The sequence below is a fragment of the Oncorhynchus keta genome, chromosome 25 (assembly GCF_023373465.1).
Source record: "Oncorhynchus keta strain PuntledgeMale-10-30-2019 chromosome 25, Oket_V2, whole genome shotgun sequence".
NCBI lineage: Eukaryota > Metazoa > Chordata > Actinopteri > Salmoniformes > Salmonidae > Oncorhynchus > Oncorhynchus keta.
In genome coordinates, this window is record NC_068445.1 from 3,898,479 (window position 1) to 3,925,342 (window position 26,864).

At 46.0% G+C, this 26,864-nt stretch overlaps 2 protein-coding genes across 5 annotated transcripts in view; one reads left to right on the forward strand and one right to left on the reverse strand.

Moving 5' to 3' along the window:
• LOC118357811 (uncharacterized protein KIAA0825) overlaps nucleotides 1–13,994 on the reverse strand; it is a 166,150-nt gene extending 152,156 nt beyond the window's left edge. Inside the window, exon 1 of the mRNA XM_052478504.1 lies at nucleotides 13,869–13,994. The gene's annotated coding sequence lies outside the window, so the exon portion shown is untranslated. The remainder of the gene's footprint in view (nucleotides 1–13,868) is intronic.
• Nucleotides 1–26,864, forward strand: part of slf1 (SMC5-SMC6 complex localization factor 1) — a 36,992-nt gene that overhangs the window by 4,753 nt on the left and 5,375 nt on the right. For 3 of the 4 annotated variants that reach the window (XM_052478515.1, XM_052478514.1, XM_052478516.1), the window contains exons 6-17: nucleotides 87–221; nucleotides 370–426; nucleotides 858–1,004; nucleotides 1,094–1,260; nucleotides 3,199–3,330; nucleotides 3,480–3,621; nucleotides 4,220–4,391; nucleotides 4,624–4,769; nucleotides 5,086–5,228; nucleotides 11,232–11,311; nucleotides 14,976–15,068; nucleotides 15,941–16,123. In XM_052478515.1, coding sequence (XP_052334475.1) covers nucleotides 87–221; nucleotides 370–426; nucleotides 858–1,004; nucleotides 1,094–1,260; nucleotides 3,199–3,330; nucleotides 3,480–3,621; nucleotides 4,220–4,391; nucleotides 4,624–4,769; nucleotides 5,086–5,228; nucleotides 11,232–11,311; nucleotides 14,976–15,068; nucleotides 15,941–16,123 — 1,597 coding nt within the window. Of the gene's footprint in view, nucleotides 1–86; nucleotides 222–369; nucleotides 427–857; nucleotides 1,005–1,093; nucleotides 1,261–3,198; nucleotides 3,331–3,479; nucleotides 3,622–4,219; nucleotides 4,392–4,623; nucleotides 4,770–5,085; nucleotides 5,229–11,231; nucleotides 11,312–14,975; nucleotides 15,069–15,940; nucleotides 16,141–26,864 lie in introns of all 4 variants that reach the window. The other variant, XM_052478517.1, reaches the window with a different exon arrangement.

Consider the following 26,864-nt stretch of genomic DNA (forward strand, 5'->3'; position numbering starts at 1 on the left):
ATCTGTTGATTAGCGTAATTAACAATTACACTCAGTGAAAGGCTTGTATAATAAGGCTCAATCTAAGTGCTCTGTCTTGTCTTCAGGAGAACGTGTGTTCTGATATGGGTTTAACCTGGACAGAGGGCCAGCCAGAGGAGACACAGGAGGCCAATGACGCACTCTCCACAGACTTTTCAGAGCTGGAGAGCGAGGCCAGGGACTACATCTCTCAAATAGGGGTGAGGGGCAGGTCTTTTCAAATCCGTCTATGTTTAGCAATGAAACGCAAGGTTTCCAATCATTGTTTTTCTGGGCGAAAACTCAACTTTTTCAGTCGTCATTTTAATGACTGCATGTGTGACATTGTGGATGGCTCGTTTCATGCAGGAGCGGAAAAGACTCCCAGATATCCTGAGCTACTATGCCCCCGGACCGTACGCTCAGGTATGCAGATCTGCTCAAAGCGTCTACCATACACGTGTATTATACAACTGTAAATGAGTGTGTGACGTGTCAAAGGAGATCAGGTCATTCAATTTCCTTTATGTCAGGCGCCTCACTGAAAGGTGACATTTTGTGCATAGACGCATCATATCCGGGTCACCTGATTTAACCAATGCTGTCAGTTGATTGGTGAAGCTTGATTGGCAGAGCTATTAAAGGTAGTCTCACTGTCCCTCCGGCACCTTCCCAAGTGGATTTTCTTCCGATTGCTATTATAAACGGCCATGTAGTTCTTTTTCACATTTCCTAAGTTCATATTCAAGTGGGCAATAGATGACAGTTACCGAGATGACCTGATGAACTTCTGACGTCCTTCTCTTTCTCCACCCCAACTGCTCACACCATTGTCATCTCTCTCTATTTTTTTGTAGACTGCTGTAGCCAACTTCAGCAATGTGCAGAGCCTCACTGAGTGTGGTTTATTCACCCAAGCCCTAGAGGAGCTCCAGTTGTACCTGCTGCCAGGGCAGCTCCCCCCAGCCCCATTCCTCCAGCCCCTCATGCGTCACGCTCTCCACGTAAAGACCACACAAACTGTTTGTTGTCCATTGTCAAAAAATCTAAACCTGAGTCCCTGGCTACTCATAGCTCCTCTTTCCCCATCCAGGGGGATGCCAAGCCTTTCTTTCTCAGTGAGTTCCGCACGGTTCTCCACAGCATCCTGAGGAACAACCCTCCCTGGGGTTCTCCAGCTAGCGGGACATTCTTCATGAAGGTGCTACAGTGTCCCCAGTGTCGAAAAGGAGTCTGGCCCCTTTTGGAGACATCACTCAGGTATAGAACACTAGAGAGACACTTATACAAAGGCCATGAACTGTATGTCCCAATAACGTCTGTTCAAAATATTATTTTAATATGAGATACCCAAGTCTCCTGTGTTTTCATGGGCTCTGTAATTCTACTATATCCATCTCTCTTTTTTACATACCCTACCGGTGAAAAGTTTTAGAACACCTCATTCAATGTTTTTTTTTTCTACCTCCTAGAATAATTGTGAAGACATCAACTATGAAATTACACATGGAATCAAGTAAGAACCAAAAATGTGTTAAACAAATTAAAATATATTTTATATTTGAGATTCTTCAAATAACCACCCTTTGCCTTGATGACAGCTTTGCACACTCTTGGCATTCTCTCATCCAGCTTCACCTGGAATGCTTTTCCAACGGTCTTGAAGAAGTTCCCACATATGCTGAGCACTTGTTGGCTGCTTTTTCTTCACTCTACGGTCCAACTCATCCCAAACCTTCTCAATTTGGTTGAGGTCGGGAGTTTGTGGAGGCCATGTCATCTGATGCAGCGCTCCATCACTCTCCTTGATCAAATAGCCCTTACACAGCCTGGAGGTGTGTTGGGTCATTGTCTTGTTGAAAAACAAATGACAGTCCCACTAAGCCCAAACAAGATGGAATGGCGTATCGCTGTGTTGGTTAAGTGTGCCTTGAATTCTAAATGAATCACAGACAGTGTTACTAGCAAAGCACCCCACACCATAACACCTCCTCCTCCTCCATGCTTTACGATAAAAAAATACACACGTGGAGTTCATCCATTCACCTACACCGCGTCTCACAAAGACACGGCGGTTGGAACAAAAAAACCTCCAATTTGGACTCCAGACCAAAATATACATTTCCACCAGTCTAATGTCCATTGCTCGTATTTCTTGGCCCAAGCAAGTTTCTTCTTCTTATTGGTGTCTTTTAGTAGTGGTTTCTTTGCAGCAAATCCACCATGAAGGCCTGAGTCACAGTCTCTGCTTGAACAGTTGATGTTGAGATGTGTCTGTTACTTGAACTCTGTGAAGCATTTATTTGGGCTGCAATCTGAGGTGCCATTAACTCTAATGAACTTATCCTCTGCAGCAGAGGTAACTCTGTGTCTTCCATTCCTGTAGCGGTCCTCATGAGAGCCAGTTTCGTCATAGCGCTTGATGGTTTTTGCAACTGCACTTGAAGAAACTTAGAAAATTCTTGAAATGTTCCATATTGACTGGTCTTCATGTCTTAAAGGATGGACTGTTGTTTCTCTTTGCTTATTTGAGCTGTTCTTGCCATAATATGGACTTGGTCTTAACCCTATTCGGTATATCTTCTGTATACCAACCATACATGGTCACAACGCAACCGATTGGCTCAAACGCATTAAGAAGGAAAGACATTCCACAAATGAACTTTTTACTTTTAAAGCACACCTGTTAATTGAAATGCATTCTAGGTGACTACCTCATGAAGCTGGTTGAGCGAATGCCAAGTGTGTGCAAAGCTGTCATCACGGCAATGGGTGGATATTTGAAGAATCTCAAATATATTTTAACACTTTTTTCGGTTAGTACGTGATTCCATATGTGTTATTTCATAGTTTTGATCTCTTCACTATTATTCTACAATGTAGAAAATAGTCAATATAAAGAAAAACCCTTGAAAAAAGCAGGTATTCTGGCGACCGTGTCAGCGTGCATGCGCCCGGCCCGCCACAGGAGTCGCTAGAGCGCAATGGGACCAGGACGACGCTGGGCCAATTGTGCGCCACTTCATGGGTCTCCCGGTTGCAGCAGGCTGCGACACAGCCTGGGATCGAATCCGGATCTGTCGTGACACCTCTAGTACTGCAATGCAGTGCCTTAGACCGCTGCGCCCCTCGGGAGCCAATCCTTATCCTTTTCATGTTGTACCCATCTTCCTCCTTTTGGTGTCTCTGTTTCTCCAGGTTCTGCATGGGTAGCAAGCCCTGTCACTCACTCCCTAGCCCCGCCTCCCCAGAGCTGCTCCGCTTCCATGGTGACCTGCAGGCCTTTATGCTCGAGCTCTTCAAGTGTGACATGCACTCAGCTAGCAAAGGGTAATCCCCACCAACGGGACACAGGCATATATTGGCGTAATGTAGAAAACGGGCATCACTTACTTGAAACAACTTCGATATTTCCAATCAACGTCATGCACCACAGACACGACACTGGATATTTCAACATGTCCTCCGTCTTCCCTCAGAGAGGCGGGAGGCTTGCGGTCGTCCGTCCTCTACAGGGTGTTCTGGAGCTTGTGGGAGCGCTCGACGCTGGCTTCCAAGGCCGTGCAGCAGATCGCCCAGCTCCTGGTCCAGGCCTCATTGTGGGAACGCTCTGTCTCCGAGGTAAACCTGGACACGTTCCCAAGTCCCTGTTCCTGTCTTCACCAACATTCCAGTCACATACAGTAGGCCTACATCACTGTCCCGCCCATAGATCAGTTCAAAGTCGATTCTGAACTTGCAGCGGTTCCCAAATTGTGGGGTGCTGTGTCAGCAGGGGAAGTGCAGGGGTCTTTTATTTAAAAAGAAATTGGGGTGGGGGGACTCAGTTCCTCTTGTGATGTTAGTCATTACAGACCTTAGAGATATTTGTAACTTATCAGAAATGCCCAGATCAACTAGCCCATGTCAGCTGTTTTTGTTTGTTTGTTTTTTTAGGTATTTTAAGCCGTAGATATTGTTGTAATTATTTTGTTTTGTCACATGAATAGACATTAGACAAACCTAAATGTGTAGGGTTGCAAGAAAATTTGCTTTAGAACTGCAACATTTTCTTTGCTCCCATGGTAACATTTGTAGAATTGCAGGCAATCAGCTTTAAACCTGCAAAATTAATAGACTGGTGCGTGGGGAATTGCAAGAATTGTAATGGAATTGGGCCCTCACTCTGGTCCAGCTAACTACCCATCTCTGTTTTTTTGTGCTGTCGTTGCTTGCGTAGGGTCAGGAGAGGGACTGTGAGAGAGACCGGAGGCAGACGCTGGTGCTGACCCTGCAGGACACGCTGGGCGTGGTGGTGGACTACTGGTGGCAGGAGTACAGCCGCCTCAACCGCAGCCTGGTGGACAAAGGCCTGGAGGACCTGGCTCAACACATCGCCATCCTCTGTCAGGGTACTACTCTGCACTGCACGCAGGTCTGAGGCTCTGTCCCGAGCGGCACTCTGTTCCCGATTATAGTACACAACGTTCGCACTACCTGTGGACCCCTGGTGAGAGGTAGTGCACTGTATAGGGAATCGGGTACCATTCGGGACGCAACCAGTCTGACACACAGCAGCACAGTTTTAATCATGTGTTCTAACTGCTCCCGTGTTGATGTGGATGGTATTCTTCCTGCCCTCAGACCTGCCCCCGGATGTCCTCCAGACGTTTGTTCCCGGGATGGTCCCAACCAGGCTACGGATGGTCACGGCAGACGCCATCTTTAGGAACGTGTGCTGCAGGAACGGCATCATCATAGGAGCAGAGCCCATCTCGCTAAGGAAGATTGTACGTTTTGGCCAAGCCTACGTTAGAATGTGTTTGGTTTCCCTGTCTTGGCTCTTGTGTCCCAGGTGTAGTACAAGTGCAGCAGCGGTACAGTGTATTGGAGCTCTGTTGCACATACCGGCCAGTTATTTTGCTGGGATCAGATTCTCGTGCTGCTGTCCTCACTGCTGGGCCTCTCACTGTCACAGCTGCTGACGCTGGTGTCTTTATTCCTCTGTCTAACATACACGCACACACCTCCTATACTACAGACCCTCTCTATAAAGACCCTCTCCTTCATCCTACTGTGTGTGTGTGTGTGTGTGTGTCCTGACAGGTGTCCTCCTACCTGCCAGCCCTGGGGAGGCTGTGCGCGGTCAGGACAGGTGGCTCCAGAGTCCCCCGGGCAGACAGCGGGGGCCCTCGGCCTGGGACTGAACCCACCTCCTACAGCTGGAGCACCCAGGGGACTGATACAGGGTGAGTCTGTGTGTCTGTGCCCCCGCTGACCACTCCAGTCAGGCTAGAGGCCATACAACCAACCTCCCTGAGGAAGGTGTAGAGGGGGGAAAGCTGTGTGGATGGGAGAGGTGAGAAAGGGAGGAGATGTGGTGAAATTAGGGAAAAGAAGGAGGGGCTGAGAGGATGCCATAGGAGAGGAGAGTGTAAGAGAGCAGGTCAGAGTGAGTGTGGAGATGTGGAGTCTTCAGTGGACATGCCTCCTCACATGCCTATGTATCAGAGATTACAGGAGAGATGCAGAGAGCAGGTCAGAGTGAGTGTGGAGATGTGGAGTCCTCAGTGGACATGCCTCCTCACATGCCTATGTATCAGAGATTACAGGAGAGGTGCAGAGAGTAGGTCAGAGTGAGTGTGGAGATGTGGAGTCTTCAGTGGACATGCCTCCTCACATGCCTATGTATCAGAGATTACAGGAGAGGTGCAGAGAGTAGGTCAGAGTGAGTGTGGAGATGTGGAGTCTTCAGTGGACATGCCTCCTCACATGCCTATGTATCAGAGATTACAGGAGAGGTGCAGAGAGCAGGTTAGAGGCCCTACAGCTAGGCTTCTCTGGACAGACTGATGGCTCACCTCTCTCCCCTGCCACCACCCCCTGTGTCATACCAGGCAGCTGCTGCTGTTCAACACCCCGCCGCTGGCACAGACACGGGGAGGCAGGGCCCGCTGGGGATGAGGTTCACCTCAAGGCTAGCAGCTCACTCACCGACCAGCCTCGGCCTCTTTTCCCCTCAAACACTTTATTCACCAACATTCACCTTTTTCAATAGAAAATCAAAAGACAAGTTCTTTTGTTTCCTCGCCTTACAAAAATACATTTTCAATGAGTAATTGTGTATTACTCAGAGAGTTGGGGTGAGGGGATCGTATGATATAGATGATTTGGTTTAGAAAGCTGAGGTAGCATATGAGTGAGAGGCCATGAATATGGCTTAATATATAAAGTGTGTGATGAGGAGAGTCCTTCTCTTGCTCTCCTCGGCTCTTCCTGTAAGGACAGCTTGCCATCAGGGCACAAGTCCAGACAAAGGCTGGCGGGAGGCTCTCCATAATTGAAGCCCTGTTTCCTCCTGCTGGCTTAATCAAGCAGAGCTTATTGCTTTTCTGTTTGAGCCTGTTTGGGTTTGTCATTCTCTGTATCGCTCTCTCGCCCTCTCTCGACACATGTTACTGTAGTCTAGCAGTTAGAGCATTGGGCCAGTAACCGAAGAGTCGCGTGTTCGAATATGCGAGTCGACAAGTTGAAAAATCTGCAGACGTGTCCTTGAGCTAGGTACTTAACCCTAATTTGCTCCAGGGGCGCCGTACTAATATGGTTGACCCTGTAAAACAACACATTTCACTGCACCTATCCGTTGTGTGACAATAAAACATATATTTTTGCATTTATTATTTTACTACAGCACAGTGAATCACACCATCCCTTAAAGGCATAGTAGGCAGCTTTTTTGGCGACCTGAATAATTTCCCATAGAATGTGTGTTAAAGATCTGTTATGCACAGCCGCGAGCTGCCTAGTGACACCAGCCTACCAGACAAGCAAAATTGCTTGCCTCGAAGTGAGCATAGAAGTAACACTGAAGCATGCATGAGAGCATCAGCTGTTCTAGACGACTGTGTGATCACTCTCTCCGTAGCCGATGGGAGTAAGACCTTTAACCAGGTCAACATTCACAAGGCCGCATGGGCCAGTGTCTTCACTGGCATTTTACTGACTGTGTCTGTGATACGTAGTACCAAGAACACTTAAGTTAACCTGCCTAAATGCATGCATTGACCAACTGGCAAGTGTCTTCACTGGCATTTTCAACCAACTCCCTGCAATCTCTATTGCACTCCACACTGCCTTTTCCCACCTGGACAAAAGGAACACCTACCTGAGAATGCTATTCATTGACTACAGCTCAGCGTTCAACACCATCGTGCCCTGAAGGCTCATCACTAAGCTAAGGACCCTGGGACTAAACACTTCCCTCTGCAACTGGATCCTGGACTTCCTGATGGGCCGCCCCCAGGTGGTAAGGGTAGCTAAATGGCATATATTATTTATATTTATTATATTAACAACACATCTGCCACGCTGAACCTACATGGGGGCCCCTCAGGTGTGCGTGCTCAGTCCCCTCTTGTACTCCCTGTTCACCCATGACTGCATGGCCAGGCACGACTCCAACACCATCATTAAGTTTGCAGATGACACAACAGTGGTTGGCCTGATCACCGACAGACGATGAGGTCGCCTTTTGGGAGGAGGTCCGAGACCTGACCGTGTGGTGCAAGGACAACAACCTCTCCCTCAACATGATCAAGACAAAGGAGATGATTGTGGACTACAGGAAAAGGAGGACCGAGCACGGCCCCATTGTCATCGACCGGGCTGTAGTGGTACATGTTGAGAGCTTCAAGTTCCTTAGTGTCCATCACCAACTATCATGGTCCAAACACACCTAGACAGTCGTGAAGAGGGCACGACAATGCCTATTACCCCTCAGGAGACTGAAAAGATTGGGCATGGGTCCTCAGATCTTCGAAAGATCTATAGCTGCACCATCGAGAGCATCCTAATTGATTGTATCACCCACTGCCTGGAATTGCAACTGCTCGGCCGCAAGACACTACAGAGGGTAGTGCGTACGGCCCTGGGCCAAGTTTCCTGCTGTCCAGGACTTCTATACCAGGCGGTCAAAGGAAGTTACTAAAAATTGTCAAAGACTCCAGCCACCCTAGTCCCTCTGCTACCGCACGGCAAACAGTACCGGAGCGCCGAGTCTAGGTCCAAAAGGCTTCCTAACAGCTTCCACCTCCAGCCCCCAAGACTCCTGAACAGCTAATCTAATGGCTACCCCAACCCCTGTTTTACCCTGCTGCTACTCTCTGGTTATTATCTATGCATAGTCACGTTAACTCTACCTACATGTACATATTACCTCAATTACCTCGACTAACCTGTGCCCCCGCACATTGACTGTACCGGTACGCCCTGTATGTAGCCTCGCTACTGTTATTTTACTGCTGCTCTTTAACTATGTTACATTTTTACTTGACATATTTTTCTTAACTGCTTTGTTGGTTGAGGGCTTCTAAAAAAGCATTTCACTACACCTGTTTTATTCGGCCCATGTGACACACAAAATTAGGTTAGATTTTCTCATTGAAAGCAAGTCTGAGAAGCGGTAGATCTGTTCTATTTGCACTATTTCTATGCTTCTTGTTAAGTTTAATTTTGGTTAGTTTTACTTTCGCGTTTGTACACCAGCTTGAAAATACAATTTTTGCTTATTGAAAATGTATTTGGTACAATTCTATTTAAAAAAATATATTTTTTATTATTACAAATCATATATACACACACAAATGACAGCATACGCACACAAACAACATCATCACACCTGCCCAGACCCACATCTCCAGCGCCTGCATCACTCTCCGCCACATGGCCTCAAACTGCACCATTTTGTTTCTCTCAGTAGCCCACCCACTTTCAACATTTTGGATAATAAAGCATTGACCTTTCCATTGTGTTATCAGTAGAGGATTGGTTGATCTCCAGTTAAGTAAGATAAGAGTATCATCCAACCCATCAGGTATCTCACTACACCCTCATATGCCTTGAACATATGCAGACTGACAAGAGTCAGTGAATTTACATTGTAATACTTCTGACAGCCAACTTTCTAGCTGAGCCCATAACTTTTGGACTTGATAACATTCCCAGAAGGCATAGACAATTGAATCCTTGTTAGTTTTACACTTAAAACGTGACTCTGCCGTCGTGCTGTAGAATTGGTGAATGTTGTTGCTTGTATAATACATTCTATACATTAGATTTATACAGTATTAAGCGTTCATTTTCGTTAACTGTCATTTTGTTAATGTTCCAACATTCCCTCCATCTTGTGCCAATATCAGTTATTTTTAATTCATGGTTCCAGTATTTTTTTCCTAAGAGGTTGTCAGTTGTATAGGCTCTCTGCAAGGTAAGATATACAAAACCTATCATATGACCATCCTTTTTTGACTCTGTAAGATTCCCTCAAGATTGTCCTGATGTCCCAAACATTTCAAATTGAATTTTCGTGATATGAAAGATAAGTTGCATGTATTTGAAAATATCTACATTGGTCAGTCCAAAATTGCTTTTTACAATTATTTCCTATTACAAAGTAATTTACGGTTTCTATGCCTTTATAGCATTCCATGTGGACTAATTTATTGGTGAATTCTGAAAAGCTTGCTGGTTTTGTGTTCTACCCGGTAATTAATTGCATACACCTGGTGTCCCAGGTCTAAATCTGTCCCCGATTAGAGGGGAACAATGGGGGGAACAGTGGGACTGGCTTCAAGGTCCAGAGTTGAGTTTGAGTGCTCTACACTATTCATTGCCTGTTTTGTTACTTCTTAGAATTTTTGCAACCAGGAAATGGCGGAGTGATTTCTGCCTATTGTAAAACATTTTTTAAATGAAATAAATCTGCTTTGTATGATTAAAAAATAACCATTTAGAAAGCCTCAAATGCAATTTAACAAAAGCAATGTCATTTGAGGAAGGGTTTCTTATGTTGCTGCCTTTTTATCACACCGTGTGGGGTGGAAATGGCACTGGAGAGAGTCTGCTGCCTGTGTGTGTGTGTCTGTGTGTATTTTGTGTTAGTGAATGGCTTATTGTACAATGCCCCCGGGCTTGCAGTGATCCTGCACCCAGAGTGACAGAATGATAATCCTCTATAGTATGGACGATCATAGGGGAATGAGAGAGGCTCTTTCGCCAAGTCTGTTGCCCGTCTCCCCATGTGGACAGGGTACTTTTTGAGTTAAGTGGGATGAGATGAAAATGTTTCTCACACACACGCAGGCACTTCTGATCTCTTCACAGACTTGTCCCTGCTAATAACAAGCTACGTGACAGAACGTGTGTTCCTCCCACACTGTCGGGGAGATTCCGCCCGGGTTCTGAACAGCCCAATTACAGGGAACAAGCAGGCTTCCCTGTAGTAAAGCATGCCTCCCCCTCTCTCTCCTCTTCACTGTCACCCACATGTCAGACATCCTGCTGGCAGCCAGGCAACAGGTCTCCCCTCCGCACACTCACTCACAGCACTACTGACAGCCATACAGCTATTAGCACTACGCAGCTTTGAAGAGCGCACTTTCACTACTTCGTCTTTATTTATTTCTCATAATCTCCCTTTTCCCCGTTGAAATAACTCAGTTGGAGTTTTACTTACTAGGCGGCGGAAAAGGGACGGAAAAAGGACCTGTGACGCCTACGGAGCCGCCGTGTGTGGTAATTCGATCAAGCGCGTCGTCGCTAGCTAGATGGGATGGTGTTGCGGTATTCCACAGCCAGGACACACAGCTCAGGCTGTACTGTTATTGCTGCATGGCCAAACTAGTCATCTCTCCTTGACCACATCATTAAATACTGTAGGAAATATTGAATTGCATTCTAGAGTATTAATTTACCCAGCGTCCTCCTTGGCGTTTACACTACCTCACAGGATCCATTTCCTCGGTGCAATTGGGTGTGACCTTAATTTAGGTTATTCTTCAAATGGGGGGGGGGCGGTGGGGGGCAGTGGAGATGAGTAACACACTGACTGCACTGTATTTGAGAGTATGGGCTTTAGTAGGTGCACAGTGCTTCATAGTGACAGCCATTAAAAGACTGTGCTGAGAGTATCTCTTTGCCAGGGTCCTGGTAGTTGTCTGTTTGAATGAGGCACAGCAGTGGCCCTGTACACACTGCTGCCACTGCTCTGTTACTCCGAGGATGTTCCATTGCGTTGTGCACGTGTCCGTGTCTTCCTAACGTGTAGGATTACTAATCCCAGCTGTGAAAGGAAATTCCTCTCTATGGACATTCATTGTGGCAGTATTAAATAGTTTGAAGAAATGCCTGTCATCAGATGGCCATGACGATAATGTTTGATGTCAGACCTGACCCTGTCTCCCGTCTCTACCCAGAATGGCCAGCAGTCTGGTTAACGGAGCAGGTCTGGGCAAGGAGAACATCCCCAGAGGTCTCAACCGTGTCAACACAGCAGGTAACACACACACACGAACACACACACACACGCTTCTCTGCATATTTGCAAGCAATTTTTTTTGTTTTTCATAGACTGATGCACAGGACTAGGTCATCAGTAGAGCGAGGACACGAGAGCCTTGTCGTCCGTTTGAACTTAATGAAGAGCCCATTATGTATTTATAAAGCCATGGATTAGCAGATGGTGTAGCTATGTGGGTGAACATCTTGGTCATGTTCTGTTATAATCTCTACCCGGCACAGCCAGAAGAGGACTGGCCACCCCACATAGCCCGGTTCCTCTCTAGGTTTCTTCCTAGGTTTTGGCCTTTCTAGGGAGTTTTTCCTAGCCACCGTGCTTTTACACCTGCATTGTTTGCTGTTTGGGGTTTTAGGCTGGGTTTCTGTACAGCACTTTGAGATATCAGCTGATGTACGAAGGGCTATATAAATAAATTTGATTTGATTTGATTCAATAGGCTTTTCTCGTCTGTAACGAGTTCACCTTGTTTGCCACCTCTGGCATTCTCATTGAAATTCCACACACGGTTTATTTTTTGGATCTATTATTCACATTTTTTTAGGGTAAAAAAAAAAATAATAATCGCACGGATAAAAGAGAAACGTGGAAATAATGACAAAAGACAACACCACCACCACACGGGCACACAATTGGTCGTCAGATCCCCAGTTTAAGAATATTAAACACAGTAATTAGGCCTGTGCTGTGAAAGTGACTTACTACGTGCAGAACTTCCTGCACTTAAGAGGCTTGGCACTCTGTGTGAACTCTCTGAGGTGTCAGCGCTCATATCTCCCCTCTCACCTGATCAGAAAGGCCCTGCACCAGAGCCAGGGAGGTGGTGTCGGGGAGGGCAGGCAGGAGACTCCAGGCTGTTTGCATGTGTTGTTTTTCCACTACGTGATCTCTATACCGATGCGCTCAGCATACATTTTTGATGAACCGTCAGCACATCTCTCTTTCTCTCGGACACACACACAGATTTCATATTGCTTTCCTATGAGCTATTTTTCTGTGCTGCATATCTCTAGCAGCTGAGAGGGGCTGTGGGTTTAGGAAGGTCGTTGTCTGTGCTCTGGCAGTTCTACAGTCTCCTTGGTGTACGTGCTGTCCTGACTCCACTATTGAGTTTCTTGGGTGCTACTAACATAGCTAGCATTGAGGAGAGCAGACTCTTACAGTAGGTGAGGTACAACATTTTAAAAAGTGGCATATTGTACCCCTGATTCCTGTTAGAACGCTCAATTGAAATCGCATCGCTATCCAGTGACCACCGTCTTGTGACGCTCTCTACACACATCAAATCGGTTCCCTGTCGTATGTCACCGATCAAGCCCAGTTCACAACATTCTTACGCAGTCTTTCAACTTCCACGGCAAGCCAGGTTTGGTGTTTTTATACAGTAGGATATTACCATCCAAGAGTGTACGAGGTTGTACATTCAGACATGGGTTTAAATGAATACTTGGCACTGTGTATAGTTTTCTAGCACCGTTCTGACAAATAGCGTTCTTATTGGAACCGATTGCCAGCGGCGTTTTGAACCAGCTTGCCAGTCAACACGCAGCACGGCTACACAGACAAAGTGGTGGGGGTTCAACACACACATTTAACTTTTCTATTAAAGAATGAAATGGGGGATTGTTAGAGGGATTTCTAGAAAAGGACAGGCGGATTTATCCATTCCGTGCTTTATAAATGCTGAGCATGCAATTACCCCTGTAATGGAGGCATTTCGTCCAAATTGGAGCCATTACAGTGATTTAACAGTGCGTGGATTGGGCCTGGCATTTGCGAGGATGTGTACACACGGGGAGCTGTGGAATGGGTGTTTTAATCACACCGTTTTTAGAGGCTGTAATGGTGGAACACACTGTGCAGAACGCTGACCTGCCACAGTGCAGAACAACTCATTAAGGCCCACTTGGACTTCACTCTCTAGTCTAGTTATTGCTGTTTTTTTGTTGTCCCCCCACGTGTATTATTCATTTTGAATTTTATGTTTATTCGATTTGGAGATCATTTATTTACATGGAAAAATGTGGTCTTATTTATCGGAGTTTATTAACTGTTATTATAGGAAGATTGAAGAAGTAGCGCTTTATGGGGGAGAGGTTGCGTTGGAAACTGTGCTCATGTCGGCCATCTTGGCTCCAGTGTATTCCTCGCCGCATGGTGTGAGAATATTGGTATGGACCAGTAACTCAGAGAGGAGAGTATGCAGTTGGGTTCACGGTACTGTTCTGGGAAGCTCCCACCGCCAGATCCGATCCACCAGTACCGGCTGTCCCTTTTAAAATCCGGACTATTCCAGTTGGACATAACGGACAACATCGCATTTCAAAACCCATAACTGAGGAGAGGCAGGATTAATTTTGGATTTCCTGTCTTTTGGGCTGGCGAGAGGCAACGCACCGAAGAGACGCTGGGTTGCTCTGGAAGGGAAGGTGTTTTTTCGAGGAGAGAGCTGGGGCATGATACAGCAGGGCAACTGGCACTGGAGATCTGAAATATATATTCCACAACACAAGCTACCCTCTGCTTTGTGGCTTACCTCTGCATTTTGACACGGAAAAAAAGAAGAAGAAAGAACAGTGAAACCATTCGCTGTTCCCCGTCCAGATGTTGTCGAAGCTCCAGATAAACAGCGTCTCTTTCTTTGCTGTCCCGCCCTTCAACCTCGTCGTCAGCTGGGAAAACACATTTAATGCGTCTAATGCAACCTCAAAGACACCTCTGGGAAGAAAGGAACTCTTCAAGTTGAAAGCGTCGAGCATTTTCAGTATTTCGCTGTGCCTTGAAATGTAGCAAGCCTCTCTTCCTCTCCCCTGCACTCTTGCATGTCCTGTCTACCCTCTCCTCCCTTTCTCCCCTCGTTCATCTCCTCCCACTCCCCATGCCCTGCTCTGTGCTCCAGTGAAGCCTCTGTATGGCCAGGCAGGCTAGTAAAGCATTTATTAGGAATTCTGCAGTCCTGTATTATACTGGCAAGCAAAGAGGCACTCATGCTTGGCCTTTAACTTTCTTGTGAAGTTCAGCCATACATGAAAATAGGGGGTACTGTCCCTCCTAATATATTCCTGATTTAATATTGTATCAAAAAGAGTAAATATGTCTTTTGTGTCTGGGTGTTGTAGTTTGCTGATTAAATATCACGTGGTACGTTGGTAATGCCCAGTGGGAGCTTTTGAACCCTGGATGTGTGAAGAATCCTTTTTGGAGCCTTTGTGCCTGGGCTGTCTACCATAACTTCCTCCAGAGGAACAATACGTGACAGGAAGAGGCTCTTCTCACACTCACAGCCCGTTTATTAACTTTGTGAAGCTCTGTAAGTGGAAAATCCCTCTGCCCCCCCCCAAAAAAAAAAGAGGGAGGAGAAAGAGCCCTATTCACTAAAATTTTGTATCACTTTATTTAAAATAAATGTTTTTATCTCTCCCTGTTTGTCATCTCTCCTCTTAAATTGCATTCTCATTGGAGGTTCGCTGTTTCTTATTTTTTTTAGGTCCGGTTTTTTTTGTGGTCTTTGGGGACATTTCTTCAGTACATTATTGGTGTGTGAGTGTAACAGGGGGACAATGGGTAAGACACACCCTAATTTTGGATTTCTTTTTTTTCCCTCCTCTCCTCCTTTGTGCCCATTGACGCGGTCCTGGTGAAGGCGAGACACTCCTCCACAGAGCCTGCAAGAGGAACCAGGTTGAGACGCTGCTTCAGATCCTAGCACTTCCTGGGACCGACGTCAACGTGAAAGGTAGGTCACCCCCCCCTCTCGCTGCTTCCACTTTAGGGTGTCGTGGAGCGATTTTTAACGTGGAATTAGAGAAGGGAAAGAAGTGTGCGTCATCAGTGTAACCTTCAGCTAAAATGGGAAGGGTGTGTCTTGGAGGAACGGGGTGGGTTGGAGGTTAGATTTACAGTCTCTCTGCCAAGTGAATGCACTTCCTCTTATATTTCCACCTGTTTTTTTGTTTTTTTTCCCCCTCCCAGGGCAACTATAATAACCGTCTTCCTTTTCAGTCCATTTCAGTGGCTTATGCAGATGCAGCGTAAATGTAATAGTTTAGATGCGTTGCTGGATGGTCGTCTAAAGTGCTAAGTGGAGATTGGGTGACCGGGGACGAAGAGTAAAACCAGAGACGTGATGGCGAAAAGGAAACGGGACAAACTGAAGGGCTTAGAGTGGTGGGAGGACTAGTTTGAGTACGATCTCTATGCTCTAGTGACACGGAACGCAAGCCTGTCCCCATAACGAGGCCTCTGGTCTCCGAGACAGAGAACTCCTATTGTTTAACGAGCACAAGAACGATTACACCTACAGAATACGCCAACCTACCTTTCTTCAGATCAATATAGATTTAAGCTATTAAATATTACGTTTTGGTGTGTGTCTAGCTTTGGATGTAGAGAAATTATTAGAGTATCCTAGATTATTTGCTTTTCAAATGAAAATATGGCTGCTATTAGCTATGACGATATTAGCAGTATAATGTGTTTGATGCTTGTCATAGGTGTTGTCGTCCATTTAACTCATAATGTAGAATTCAATCTGAAAAATATAATTGGATGACCGTTTTGTCTGTTGTGTGTGTGTGCGCATATTTGTGTGTGCGTGTTACTACTTAGACCACGCAGGCTGGACGCCCCTGCACGAGGCGTGTAACCATGGCAGCCGTGCGTGTGTGGAGGCCCTGCTGCGCCACCGGCCCACCCCTCACCTGTACAGTCAGGTTGGTGGAGTCAGCCCCCTACATGATTCGCTGCTCGGTGGACACACGGACATCGCCATGATGCTCCTGCAGCATGCAGGTCAGTCAGCGCACATGGTATGCCGAAACTTCTGTACTTTTTCCATTCTGGAACATGAAATATAAAAAGTTTTGTCGTATGCGCCGAATACAACCTTTACCGTGAAATGTTTACTTACAAGACCTTAACCAACAATGCAGTTCAAAAAATAGAGTTTAGAAACTAAAGTAAAAAAAAAAAAACAGACAATAAAATAACAATAACGAGGCTATAAATCAATGAAATGTATTTATAAAGCCTTTTTTACATCAGCCGATGTCACAAAGTGCTGTACAGAAACCCAGCCTAAAACCCCAAACGGCAAATGTAGAAGCACAGAGGGTACCAGTACCGAGTCAATGTGTGGGGGTACAGGTTAGTTGAGGTAATATGTACATGTAGGTAGGGGTAAACTGACTATGCATAGATAATAAACAGCGGGTAGCAGCAGTGTAAAAATACAGTGTGGGGGGGGTCAATGTAAATTGTCCGGTAGCCATTTTGATTAATTGTTCAGCAGTCTTATGGCTTGGGGGTAGAAGCTGGTAAGGACCCTTTTGGACCTAGACATGGCGCTCCGGTACCGCTTGCCGTGCGGTAGCAGAGAGAACAGTCGGACTTGGGGTGACTGGAGTCTCGGGAAAAAATGTTGGCGGTTCGGTGCTAGAATTATTACTTTTGCTATTTCTGTCAAATGTGTCTCAAATTGTATAGAGATTAAGAGGAACTCTCAAATATTTTTTTTAACTTCCCACTTTGGGATGGATGTGTCAATGCAGAATTACTGTTTTACCTCAATTAGCCATGAAATCCCTAGTTTGAAAGCAGCTGTCTTTCTGGAAGCGGTGCTGTGCCATTTTTCCTATATTTTCATGTGGGCCAGCCCCTAGCAATTCAATTTTAACCAATGAGCTTCAGCCCCTCAGCATTTGAGTGACAGCTAGCAAGAGGCACATCATGCGCACACAGCAGAGTGAGAGAGAGAGAGCAATGACAAAGTGCACATATCATATATGATGTAGTACGCAATTTTAGGGGACCACTCTTGGCTCGTGAGCGCTACTTTCAAAACAACTGGCTTAAAAGTTTACAAAAGTACCGGAGAACTTTTAGTACCTCACTGGAATAGTTTGCATTAGAATGGGCAAAAATAGCTTTTTATAAAAATGTTGGTACCGTGACCACACACACACACCGAGAGAAACAAATGCTTCACACACAAGGTCGAAGAGTTACTTTATTGGTTTGAGGGCTACTGTAGTATTTGGAAATGTAGCCTAACCATTGAATGAGGTGAGAGGAATATGGATGGATGGATGGATGAATGAGTCTGAAATGTAGCTTTGATGTATCAGGGAAATTGGCACTGGACTTTAGCGGCCTAACAGTCTTACGGCCACAGTCTCATCTAAATCATCTATGCATCTCTACTATCCCCCACCACCACCCTCTCTTCCTTTCTGTGTTCCATCGCAACGTCTGTCCAAACGTATTACCCATCCACTCATAAGATGTCTGTTAATGTCTTTTTGAAGAGATTAGAGTCGTCAGGTTCTGCCGCTTGTGAAATTCAGACGCTGGTTTGGTGGGAAATGTGTCACAACAGAAATAGTTTGTGTGTCTCTGTGTGTTTGCTTGCCACATGCAATCGCTGTTTGGGAGCTTTGAAGTGAGTGTGACGTGTGTCAAAATGAAAGGGGGGGAGGAGGTGGTGGTTGCATAGCTGTGTGTGTGTGGTGGTGGAGGGGGGATGGGTAGGTGTGTGTGTGTGTGTGGGGGGAGGTAGACAGCGTTGAACAAGACTCCCATGTAGGCTGCCGCCACTTCCCTGCCTCACTCTCCAATTTGACTAATTATAGTTAATTTGATTTGGCTTTCCTATTAACACATGTATATATTCTGTCCTCAAAAAGTAAATTAGATTGGGATTGTTTGGTCCCGGTGAGAAAACTTGAGTTTTTTTTTTTTTTTTTTTTTTTCTCCATTGCGTGGTGACAGGAAGAAAAGGAGCAACATTTTAAGAGGTCAGAGGAAGAGACTATTGGCAAAATGAAAGTGTGCGTGTGAGCTGTCTGTGTGGGCTGCACCAGTCACTGCGAGCGTCGTCTTACTAAGACTCCGCTCGGTGCTGCCCGCAAGGCCACATCACTGAGAGCTGGATGGATGGAGCAACTGCTGCTGGAGAAACAAGAGAGCGCTCACAATTTAACACGCAGCTCTTTTCCCCCCTCCTTTCTTTCACTTAGTTTCTGTTTCTTGACGTTGTGACTGGAGGTAGTGAGGCTAGCTGGGGAGAGGGAAGGGGTTGCAGTGTCTCGGTCTGTCCCCACGGACACCACTGGCCTTCAGGCTGACCGATGGAAAGGACGGAGCGAGCGATTCCCGTTGAACAGAACATTCGAACCAGGGGCTTTGATTAGCAGGTGGCTGGGTCCTACACATCAAGACAGTTGTAGAGCCACTTGGACAGCAGCGTGGCTCCATTTACCACTAATTGAGCTTAATGAAGAGGGCCAAGTAAAGTAGCTTCAATGTATTAATACGTTTTTTACTGACTATTTGGTTTACAATGATTACTGAATACATTTATACATGAAAACATATCTTTAGTGGTGGGGTTAGCTAGCAAGCGTTGTAGTGGTTACTAAATTGCTGCTGCCTGGCTGTCACCCTGTTGTTGTTCCCAACAGCCAAACTCAGCTGAGCTGCCAGGGCTTGGTCGAAAAGGCAGCTCTCGCTGCCACTGCCAAACAAACAAGGCCTTTCAATGGCAGTGTTGTAACCCTGAAATAATAACCCTGGCTGGAGGACACAGAGGGAGGGAGGGGAAGGGGTGGTGGGGGTTGGAACGTATGGCCCCCACCCTCGACCCTGGGGTGCTGGCGGGGAAAGCATGCCATGGCTGAGGGAAAGGCCTGCTCTCTCCCCTTCCTCTCTTTCCCCTCCCTCTGCTCTCTGAAGACTTGCCCACACGACCCTGTGTGTGTGTTAGCGTGTGTGCCCGCTCGCTGTGCCCCCTCCTCGGCTGGGAGTGTTTAAATTTTGCAGGATGACCAGAAAGAGAGAGAGAGTGCCCCTGATTGGAATGGAAAATGACCTGGAGCTGTGGCTGAGATCTGAGCTGCTCCAGAGAGGCGTGGAGAGAAAGGCAGGAAGAAAAGAGCCTTCAAGCTGTCGCCCTGCGCCTTAATCTCTGGTGGCATGGGCTCAATACAGCCACCCATGTTAGTAAGCAGACCAAGTCTTGCTTAGCCTAGCCTAGCAACCCTCTACATCCAGTCTCATTGAGGCCCAGCTAAAACAGACTAGCTAAACAGCTCATTTAGATTAGGCTACACTACACTAGGTTAATTAATTAGTGTTTTTTTTGTTGTACTTTTCTTTCCTCATCACGAGCGTCTGCTCAACCGTAGGATAAAGAGGAACTGCACCCGCTGATTTAACCTAGTTTTTTGGCTTGCTTTTCAAGAAATGCTTGCTGCCATGACAGAAGCCAAATGTGAGTTGGTGTGGCTTGATGTGGGTGTTTCTTGGATGTGTCCTTGCCACCACCAAGACACACCCAACTGTCAGAACCTTGGCCGCAGATGTCACCCCCCCCCCACACCCCCCGCTCGATCTGAACGAACAAACCTCCTGCAGGTGGCGCTCCATAACTACAGGCACAGGTGTATGGTGAGATGCCGGCGGAAGCTTTGAATAGGTCAGTAACCTACAGAATAATATGAGAAGAATGCAATTGCTGAATTTCTGCAGATCAAATCGTTATGTCACACGCTTCGGAAACGAAAGGTCTTACAACGCAGAAAGAACATTAGAAACGCCAGGAATGAATACACGATGAGTAACAAACTAAGGGTTTTGATAACTTTCAAAGTAGCAGGTCCATGTAGAATAAACAACACTTTACATAATACCATAGAGGCAGTCTTCTGCTAATATGACACCTTTCATTGTCATTCCCAGCTGTGACAGATACGTTGCCTATCGGCGTTTTTGTCTGCTGGTTATGGGGCTACCTTGGCAAACATGTCAGAGTGGTCATACCTTCCTGTGTGGTGTCCCGTATACAACAGGAGTTCCCAGATCCTGGTGCAGAATACACAGGGTTTCTCCTTCCCCATACTGAATGATGCCATTCAATAATAATAAAAAAAGACGATACAAGAAAAAGTTGTCTAGTATAATTTGTATGCTGAATGCCAAGTCTCTGTCTATTCAGAGGCATCAGTATCAAGCCTGTATGTCCGTCTGGACTTCATCACAACATCTTGCAAGTCTCCATGGATGTTTCTGTGAACACACACACAGTCACAGTTCTATTACCAACGGCAGTTAGGATGTGGGTGATATCTGACACACAAACTCAATTATGGTCTCCCCATCAAACGACCGACGCTCCAGTCCATCTGTAGAAACAGGCAGAGTTGAGGCAGAGTTCATCAGTGACACATGGAATGAAAAGGGTTTTGCTATGAAAAGGGTTTTACTGGACATTTACCATGTCGACCGTTGGTGACCAGGCAAGGGGTGAGGCTGGAGGGGGAGGTCTTTGGCTGCAAACTGGACACCTATCGAACCACTGCAGCAGTCAATCTTATGAAGTGGTGTTGACTGGGAGGGCCTGTGACAGGGTGACATAATAGACTACCAAGTGGTAAGTTGCATTTTGTTCTAAATAAAAGGACAACGTTTTTTGCTAATGCACTTCACAACTAAAATGACTACTGCTAGATGTACAGTGGGGCAAAAAAGTATTTAGTCAGCCACCAATTGTGCAAGTTCTCCCACTTAAAAAGACGGGAGGCCTGTAATTTTCATCATAGGTACACTTCAACTATGACAGACAGACAAAATGAGGGGAAAAAAATCCAGAAAATCACATTGTAGGATTTTTAATGAATTTATTTGCAAATTATGATGGAAAATAAGTATTTGGTCACCTACAAACAAGCAAGATTTCTGGCTCTCACAGACCTGTAACTTCTTCTTTAAGAGGCTCATCTGTCCTCTACTATTAATGGCACCTGTTTGAACTTGTTATCAGTATAAAAGACACCTGTCCACAACCTCAAACAGTCACACTCCAAACTCCACTATGGCCAAGTCTGGCCATGTATCGTGAGATTTTGAGTGAAAACCTCCTTCCATCAGCAAGGCATTGAAGATGAAACATGGCTGGGTCTTTCAGCATGACAATGATCCCAAACACACCGCCCGGGCAACGAAGGAGTGGCTTCGTAAGAAGCATTTCAAGGTCCTGGAGTGGCCTTGCCAGTCTCCAGATCTCAACCCCATAGAGAATCTTTGGAGGGAGTTGAAAGTTCGTGTTGCCCCGTTAACAGCCCCATAACATCACTGCTCTAGAGGAGATCTGCATGGAGGAATGGGCCAAAATACCAGCAACATTGTGTGAAAACCTTGTGAAGACTTACAGAAAACATTTGACCTCTGTCATTGCCAACAAAGGGTGTATAACAAAGTATTGAGAAACTTTTGTTATTGACCAAATACTTATTTTCCACCATAATTTGAAAATAAATTCATTAAAAATCCTACAATGTGATTTTCTGGATTTTTTTTCTAATTTTGTCTGTCATAGTTGAAGTGTACCTATAATGAAAATTACAGGCCTCATCTTTTTAAGTGGGAGAACTTGCACAATTGGTGGCTGACTAAATACTTTCTTGCCCCACTGTATCTGCTTGGCTGGGGAATTAGCCTATTTTATCAAGTCAGGTATTTCTTTTAAAATAACTTTTCACAACACACATTACCTATCATTGTTGATGTGTCTGTGTCATCAGGGCAGTAACTCGGGTCACTATTAGAAGCCTCATGGCATGTCCTTTTCATAGGAGTTGAGGGAGACTGACAGTAAGAGATGTCACATGGGTACTTGTGTTGCGTGACACTTTTATTCTGAGGTCTTGCCTGACAAGCTGTGAAAATAGCAAGTGAACAATTTAATGAAAATATGGTCACTAAACCATTTGTAATCACATTGCTGGACATACGACATGATTACCCACCTTTCTGCCTTCTGGTAGGTCCTGGCATCCAAATGTGCACTTTGTCTAACAGAAAAACAGGGTCAACCATTGTCATCATTCCTAAATTATGAACATAGCTCGAGAAATAATGTAATCTGGTTTGTTTGCAAATTGTCAAGCTTTACAGATGTAGATTTGACTGGCTCCAGATTAGATTCCGGCCAGTAGGGGCGTTAAAATGTTCAACCAACTGTGACATGTTTTTGCTATGGCTCTGGGTTGGTTTGAATTTGTTGCTGCTAGTTAGTACACTGTTGTAGTCAGACATGAGTTAGCTAGTACCACCATAGCTGCATCCAATATTTATTTGTGCCCCTATCTTAATTAGCTGGCTATGGGTATACTCATCACCACTGAGGACCAACAAATCTCCATCACCTATCCCCACATGATAGGGTCATTTGGCAGGGCTTACAAACCGTAGTTGTTGGATGTGTATCCTGCTTTAAACTTGCGTTGCATGGTCAATCCGTAAAGGCTTTTCAGTCTCAAAACGTCCGTGATCTTTTTGAAATCGTTGGTTGGGGGCGATGAAACAACAGAGCCCCATTCGATGAAGGGACGCGGTGTGGGCGTTGGAGCGGTTTGCACGTGGACATGATTGTAATCCAAACCCAACCTTCATTTACTCATTGTGACACATTTCGGTTCCAAACGTTTAGACGACTTTGACAAAAATGGTCCTATTTACACATAGTTACACGTAGTTAATTTTGACACCAGAATAAACGTTTGTGACTCAAAGGGATTAGTTGGTTTTTAGGGGCAGTAGCTCCTTAAAGCAGTTGCAAATTAATTGTTCATTTGAGCACAGCGATTTATGTTCTACCAGACCTCTTCTGCGGCTGCTTGTTTGTTAGTCACACCACCAAGCATTCATCCGCTTGTCTCAGTCATTCACCCCTCCCTTCCCAATCCCTTTTGAGTTCTGAATTCATGTTTGTGGAACTGAAAGATGTCATTAGCTCGGCGGCAAAGGAAGCAGTTTTGTTCCCTCAGGCTGTGATGCGGCGCGCCGTTTCCAAAATGGCGGGTAAACCTTGCCTTTCTTGATCGGGGTCAACTCGGTAGTTGTCGCAGCTGGGACTGAAACCAGAGACGTTCTGGTAGCGACTGCTACGTTGTTAGCGTGTTGCTTAACCCTCACTGTGGCCAGTGCATGTGTTTCAGCAGAACTTCAGGCTGTGTTTTTAAATGGTTAGGTGGGCTGCGAGAAATCTTGCAAGAACGAAAAATAGCACAAACCCAAGTAGAAGTGCAACCTTGGAATAAATAGCAGCTTGCCTGCATGCACACACACACACACACACACACATACACACACGTGTGAGAGGAGCATGAAAGGGGAAACTCTTCTATAGATAGAGGAGACACCCAAAACACCATTGAAGGCTGCGAGAGAAAGTAGAAATTTGGTGGAGGGCCTAAGCCCCATAAGGCCCCAAAGTACTCTTAGACCAGCCTACCCCTCCTCTGTTAGAACCACTTGCCTGGTGATGTGTTTTGTACTGCCTATCGAGGCAGCTTAGGAAGGGTAGGAGGCTTCTTTTATGCGAGTGGAGTAAACACACACAGGTCGAGCAACTCCTCCTGTAAACGCTCCATTTTCTCCTTCTCTTCCAAAGGTCCAGTTGCGCGCCTTTCCTCTCAGAGGAACAAGGGGCGACTGGCTAGACACAAGCACGGCCCCAAGGTTAACGTCTAGCGTCTCCGTTTCCGACAGGGACGTGGCCGCGTCCTTTTCCTATGACTGTCTCTTCTCTCTGTTCAGGCCGGACCTCAAAAACGCCAGCAATCGGTCTTCACTTGAATCGACTGTGTGTCGACCCAAAAGGCAGCACCACCGTGTCCAAGAGCAACATGAATAAGCCGTGTAGTTCAGACGTATCTGATCACGGTTACCCAAAAGTAAAAATTGCGCGAAGGTTGTCACTTCCTGTGAATCTGGCCACGAGAGATTAAGAGGAGTCAAGTCTTCTATATTATTACATTTTCCAGCTGTGTTGAATGTGTGAAAAATGATAGTGTTCGATGTATGATATTGAGTAGTTTTATAGACCTTCCGTTTGTAAGAGGTCATGACTGCTTTGTGAACTACCCAGTTCCTTCCTTTTATATGTTGTCCACGGGCCAATGAGGGTCCAGGGGCACTAAAGCTGCTCGAATCCTTACACAGTAACAAGTCTGAGTAGGTCACAGGATATGAAGAGAGAGTCTAACCTCTTTATCGAAAGGCACGTGCCTACGCCATGGACTTTCTTGGCCAATGTCATTTTTCTTAGCCATTTCCATGCACTTCCTTGGTCATCTACTGACAAGACACTGTGCCTCATCGAGGTTATTATATCAAAGTGCTGCATAACAGCATAAAGCTCGAATACTGGGCAAGCAAGGGATTTACAATGTCGCCTCCAATCTGTTGGTTCCTCGTCCTGTAGATGTCACAACGGCTGTGTGTGTGGCAGGTGTGCCCGTGGGGGATTACAGCTAGAGTCCAGCCTTCAACCCCTAACCCTCTGGCCCATAATCTGGCTCTAATCTCTGTCTGCCCAGGCCTATGTTTGATTGGGTGATGAGCCCTTCAACTGGAGAGCTCTCATTACCACCGCTAACAAACAACCATCCCTACGACTCTCGCTACCGCTAGCAGGCTGGGTTCCCTTAAAGATGTGGGCTGCGTCTCAATGATGGCAAGTGGTTTCTAGGGCTGTGACGATACCAGTATCGCCCCCCAAAAAATGTACATGTCAAAAATGAAAGCATGAAGTAGACCAAACTATTATGTTCTTTTTAAAAACCTGCTGCGTGTAAAATATTGTTTGCTGTAGCTTGGAAAATAAATACATGTGACTCTGGATGACAACGTTGTCTCCAACGTTAGGGCTGTTTTCAAGAAGTTAAAGCTGCTTCGTGTTTTGTTTCCTTGCCACGATACAAACAACAAGTATTGCGATACTGATATCGCCCTGGCCATAGTGGGTTTGTTTCTTTGTCTCCTGTTCCCTTATCCACAGTGATTTCACCAAATCATTCGGTTTTTTAAAAATTCATTTTTTAGATCGGCGTGAAGGAAAGGAGACTAGGAGAATACACTTTATTCCCCTGGCAGTCGAGATGTGTACATTGACTGTGGTTGGGCCGTGCCCATTGGTTGATGCTCTGCTATTGTCTTCCTATGGTTGCTGTTGTTGTAGGGCAGGGGTGCTCCTCTGGGGGTGTTGCCCCTGGTCTCAGTTCACACAGTCTCTCGCTGTCTTTCTGTCAGGTGGAAGGGGAAATGGAGAGAGGGGTGTTTACTGTGCTCTGCTGTGCTGTGGAGCCGCATCCCAGTCTGTTTGCCTCTGCGTCTCTCGTCTGGAACTAAAGCAGACAGAGAGAGAGAGAGAGGGGGATGGGGGGGGTGGAACTAGGACTCCTTGCTCGGTTTCTCCCCTCCTCCACTCTGGCTTTTGTATTTCTTGTCTTTGCCTGCCCTCTAAAGGCCAGAGGGCTCTGTGTGTGATGGTGTGTGTGGCAATCAGGCTGTGTCTGACTGGTGCAGGCTGCAGTAGCATTCGCGAGGCGTGTGAATTCCCCTGCCTACACACACACACACACACACACACACACACACGTAGAGCAAATAGCGTAATTACCCCTGCTCACATTTAATCCCCCAGGTGTTTTATTTATCTCCAGAGCAGCATATCTGACACATTGCGCCAATACCTGGACTCATTTTAATCGCTCTCCGTGATGCAGGAGCCAATATCGTACCAAGCCCTGGACACACTCCCAACGCTCTCTCGCTCTGTGTGTGTAGCGGTGTGTGTGTTTGTGTGTACAGTGTAAGTGTGAAGTAAAGCACTGACAGATTGTGAAGAATAGGCAGTGGCTGATTCCGTTGGAGGGAGGGAGTCAGAATCGGTTTAGATCATGCCACCAAATATGGTGATGACAGGAAGTCCAGTGGGAGAATATGGCGATACACCAGTCCTTTGCAGAGCCGAGACCACTTTCCAAGTCAAAATACAAGCCGAGATCTACCGCTCAGATTTACACGACTTAAAAAAGCGTAAGCCTCTAACATTAATCAATTAAAAAGCAGTTGTGTAGCAATGAGGTTTGTGCAGTAGGCTATAGACCCAATACATTATCGCTGCATATTGGCTATGCTTTGAGTTGCCGTGCCAATGTCGCTCTTCTCCGGCCATTTTGAAATGATATAACAAACATTGTAGCCACTATATGACCATTTGATCACAGTGGTAATAGATAATTTGTTGTATTACTTGTGAGGGCACAGCTGAGTGAGCATAATCATTTGTTTTAGTTTTTTTTTACCGGACTGATGGCCTGCATCTGATGGTCAGTCTGAGCAGAGGAAGGGGAGCAGCAGTGAAGCTGCCTCTCACCCGACTCACCGTCCCTCTCCGCTGGGAAAAGGGGACACAGTCCTCCGGCTGATGGCGAAACTGAAGCATTATTTCTGCCTCGTGCGCCAATTCATGTTGTTACTCCAATGACCGGAGGAAGGTAAATATTCCTTGATATTAAAAAAGGCACAAGACGCTAATAATAGCAGCGCTAGCTTATGGAAACACCTTGCTGTGCTCATTCATTGCAGCTGCAGTGCTGGTTGTAGTGTTTGTGGAAGTAGGAAGAACACAAGGTGTTGACAGGGCTGAATACCAATACCAACAACATGAGCTTACTCATCTGAACAGCAG